General features: G+C 38.7%; 1 protein-coding gene across 3 annotated transcripts; it reads right to left on the reverse strand.

Annotated features, from left to right (window-relative positions):
* Positions 1–225: 225 nt before the first annotated feature.
* LOC129842566 (zymogen granule membrane protein 16-like) lies at positions 226–3,142 on the reverse strand. Of its 3 annotated transcripts, none has more exons than XM_055911168.1 (5): positions 3,061–3,142; positions 2,726–2,747; positions 2,554–2,606; positions 2,103–2,277; positions 226–1,230 (listed from the first exon to the last, which is right to left on the reverse strand). In XM_055911168.1, the coding sequence occupies exons 3-5, from the start codon at positions 2,603–2,605 to the stop codon at positions 864–866; spliced, it is 594 nt and encodes a 197-aa protein (XP_055767143.1). In that variant the 5' UTR covers position 2,606; positions 2,726–2,747; positions 3,061–3,142; the 3' UTR covers positions 226–863. The 3 variants fall into 3 exon arrangements, with proteins under 3 accessions (XP_055767143.1, XP_055767144.1, XP_055767142.1); XM_055911169.1 differs by having other exon boundaries at positions 3,057–3,127; XM_055911167.1 differs by lacking the exons at positions 2,726–2,747; positions 3,061–3,142 and having other exon boundaries at positions 2,554–2,623.
* Between the last annotated feature and the right edge of the window lie 852 nt (positions 3,143–3,994).

Raw genomic sequence — 3,994 nt, forward strand, 5'->3', positions numbered from 1 at the left:
ACGACACGATATATCGTGGAAAATATTATCCCAATATGTAACTATCAATTGTTATTTCCTTCATTACTATTTGATAGGTGTTTTAACGGTCTTGCTGTTGTACATGTAATTCCTTATTGACACTATTGAGGTAGGGTTTGTTAAGATGACAGATTAGTTTATTGTAACTTCTGGTCACTACTGAATGTATTTTCTAATCAAAAGGAATACAATGATACATAATGATTAAAGATATGCTTTTTATTAAAATGTCCACAAGCAGATGTAGCAGAAAGGGAACAAATAACAAATACAGCGTGTATAAAATAGTGAAGGTGAAGCACCCTGAGACGCTATTATCTCCCCATAATATTTGATTGTTCCATTAATCAAAGATATAATTAATCCTTTAAATCCCATATGATTCTTTCATTTATTGTGATAAAATGTAATAATCTCAAAGAATGTGTAACAACGCATGTGGTCTGTGACCCACGCGGACAGGACTGTTTTAACATTCCTATCTGATGGGCGCTTCATGAGAATTTAAACTGAATTAATTTAAATGTTTAGATGTATTTTTGTACTGCTTTAAGTGAGGAATCACCTCAAAAATTCTTCCAAAATATTCTAAACATTCAAATTCATTCAGTTTAAATTCTCATGAAGAGCCCGTCAGATAGAGATATAAAAAACAGTTCTGTCAGCGTCTATGTCAAACATCCGTCCAACATATAGGGTCAGTTTCCTGGACACAGATTAAGTTTACTCCTGGACTAAAAAGCATGTTGATTGGAGAATCTCCATTGAAAGTAACTAGTCCAGGACTAGGCTTAATCTGTATCCGGGATACCATCCTAAAGATAAAGACATACTTTTTTCCCCTAATAAATAGGAGTTACTGTTTCCAGTGCTGTTTCCATAGTACTGTTTCCAGGCCCTTCCATGTTCACCAAGCCCCAGTGGGCTCCGATGGAGGTGATCCCGGCACCGTTGAAGCGACCGCTGAGCAGCCTCAGCTCATTCCCCATGTTAGCTGGGTAGAAGTTGAAGGAGACTTGGTTGGGCAGGCCGGCTGACAGAGTGCGCCCCATGTTGGTGGTTAACACCAGGTAGCAGATGTAGTCTGTTGGGTTGTACTTCCCAGACACCTCGACGATGGCCTCATCATTAAACAGCTCCATCTCCTGCTTTAAGCCCCCTGCGTTACCGAACACAGGAGACCAGGTGTTGCCGTATCTCAGCTGGAACCTAAAACAGAGGAAGCTTTTCAAGTTGGTTGTGTTTTGATAAGGCACATTCAGACAGAGAGAGCAGGTAGCATCAGAGAATATCAAGGAATTACATTTGACATTGTACTCTGGGTTAGATACGATAACAATATTGTTTGGTCATGTACTGAATATGTAATAAACACAACAAATAAATAAATACAGAAAGAAAGAGTGTCTGTTGGGCAGTGTAGTTGGACTGAGTCAGTGGTGTGTGTTGGGCAGGGTAGTTGGACTGAGTAAGTGGTGTGTGTTGGGCAGTGTAGTTGGACTGAGTAAGTGGTGTTTGTTGGGCAGTGTAGTTGGACTGAGTAAGTGGTGTGTTTTGGGCAGTGTAGTTGGACTGAGTAAGTGGTGTTTGTTGGGCAGGGTAGTTGGACTGAGTAAGTGGTGTGTGTTGGGCAGGGTAGTTGGACTGAGTAAGTGGTGTGTGTTGGGCAGTGTAGTTGGACTGAGTAAGTGGTGTGTGTTGGGCAGGGTAGTTGGACTGAGTAAGTGGTGTGTGTTGGGCAGTGTAGTTGGACTGAGTCAGTGGTGTGTGTTGGGCAGTGTAGTTGGACTGAGTAAGTGGTGTGTGTTGGGCAGTGTAGTTGGACTGAGTCAGTGGTGTGTGTTGGGCAGGGTAGTTGGACTGAGTAAGTGGTGTGTGTTGGGCAGTGTAGTTGGACTGAGTCAGTGGTGTGTGTTGGGCAGGGTAGTTGGACTGAGTAAGTGGTGTGTGTTGGGCAGTGTAGTTGGACTGAGTAAGTGGTGTGTGTTGGGCAGGGTAGTTGGACTGAGTCAGTGGTGTGTGTTGGGTAGTGTAGTTGGACTGAGTCAGTGGTGTGTGTTCATGGGTCAAGGTCTGCTCACCCGCTGATGTAGTTGTTGCTGTTGCTGTTGTAGTAGTAGTAGTAGTAGTAGTAGTAGTAGTTGTTGTTGGTCTCCCACACTCTGACTCCTGTGATGCGTCCTTCACCGTAGGAAGCAAATGGGGTGCCACCTCCCTGACCCACCGCAGAGGAATACGAGTACGGGTCTTTGATGGCTAAAATAACATGGGAAATAAGTTTACTATATTTACTATATTAATAATACATATTTATATATACATCATTTTAATTTTACCAACACATTTCTGAAAGATCTTTACATTATGAATAAAGTGCAGATGAATTAACTAAAGTACATTCTGCAATGATTTAATCCATCAGCTTTTGTCTCAAAGAAGAACCTAGAAGTCTAACTGAAAAAGACAAGTTGGTGAAAGCACAAAAGCTATTATTTAATCATTACAATTCAGAATTGTATTTTTATTACTCACGCAATGCCGAGCAGCTAGCCAAGAATACTGTGACAACCAGGATTAAGAACATTCTGCAAAAGGGAGGCATCAATACTTAAGACCTTTAATTTCAGTCAATTTTACTCTCACTCCGTTTCACTTTCAATGGTAAGACTTATGTAGTTAATAATGTTTTTCAAAGTCCTTTTACCTGTCAGGTCACCCAGTGTTTCCTAGGAGGGAAAAGAAAATAACCTTTTGAAATGTGACGTAACAATCAACAAACCATTCTTGAATGTGAAATGTTATAAAACAGCTCTAAAAAGTTGAGCCTATTCTTGTTTACTACAATCACCCTTGTAGTGCTAAGCTGCTGTCACATTCAAAATAATGTCAGATCATTGAATTTAAATTTAGAGGCAAAAGGGCCAAAATCTTTGTGCCCAAGTACCAAGAGATAATGAGTATTATCTTCATAACATTTCCCACAACAGTATCATGCATTGAATACAAGTTTTCTATTTAGTTATTTGTGTAGTTACCCACAGTGCTATATTGAGATGTGTGTGAAAACCTGTGAAAGCTTCTTATCTCTCTGTCTCTTCCAGGTCCTTCTAGTCTACTGCTTCCTCTTTGAACTGTATTTATACCTGCTGAACATTCCATCAGCTCTAGATGGAAGGAGCATGACAAGGAACACCTTTAGTCAGTCACTATTGAGAAGTCAGACATTGTTTTCTAATTGGTTGAGGCTATTTTGGGAGAGAGAATCAAGGAAGTACTATAAGGAAATAATAATTGTGTTCTTTTGAATTGTAACAAATGAATGATCTGAAATAGGGATTCAAAAAATATACAATCGAACAACCGAACAATTCAAAGAATATACCAAAATTGTATGAATGTGTACGAAAATCCCTCAAAGTCAGTCTCCCAATCTTCAGTTGTTTCATTACACCAAGAGGAACTCCTTCCCTTCAAACATTAACACGTGTAATGTGTAACTATGTGTTGTTGTATGTGTCGAACTGCTTTGCTTTATCTTGGCCAGGTCGCAATTGTAAATGAGAACGTGTTCTCAATTTGCCTACCTGGTTAAATAAAGGTTAAATAAAATAAATAAAATAAATAAATAAAATAAAAATAAACATTAACACGCTGAAAAAGACAAGTGGATCTGGTCATTAACAGGATGGTTAGTTCATTGGTTTGCTCAAATACCTACAGGATTGTATTGTAGAATATTTGTATTTCAATTTGTATTTCAATTACATGTATTTCAATTTAATTCTAGATGTGCAGATGAGATTCAACAATTTTTGTGTCCATTATTGTCCGACGTTTTCTGCAGTTTGTTACAATACTCACATCTTCATTAAATCACTGGCAACCTGTACATGTTACTACAATATGATTTCATTTTCTGCAGATTAACCAGATAAATATCAGTAGAAGTTACAAAGTGAGAAAATAAATAAAA

This window comes from Salvelinus fontinalis, unplaced genomic scaffold, assembly GCF_029448725.1.
Source record: "Salvelinus fontinalis isolate EN_2023a unplaced genomic scaffold, ASM2944872v1 scaffold_0052, whole genome shotgun sequence".
Classification (NCBI taxonomy): domain Eukaryota; kingdom Metazoa; phylum Chordata; class Actinopteri; order Salmoniformes; family Salmonidae; genus Salvelinus; species Salvelinus fontinalis.

Coding starts and splice junctions, on each gene's coding strand:
- LOC129842566 (XM_055911167.1), bottom strand. CDS start 2,623: ATGCCTCCCTTTTGCAGAATGTTCTTAATCCTGGTTGTCACAGTATTC. Junction 2,278..2,553: donor GGCTAGCTGCTCGGCATTGC/GTGAGTAATAAA, acceptor ATGTTATTTTAG/CCATCAAAGACCCGTACTCG. Junction 1,231..2,102: donor AGCAACAACTACATCAGCGG/GTGAGCAGACCT, acceptor CCTCTGTTTTAG/GTTCCAGCTGAGATACGGCA.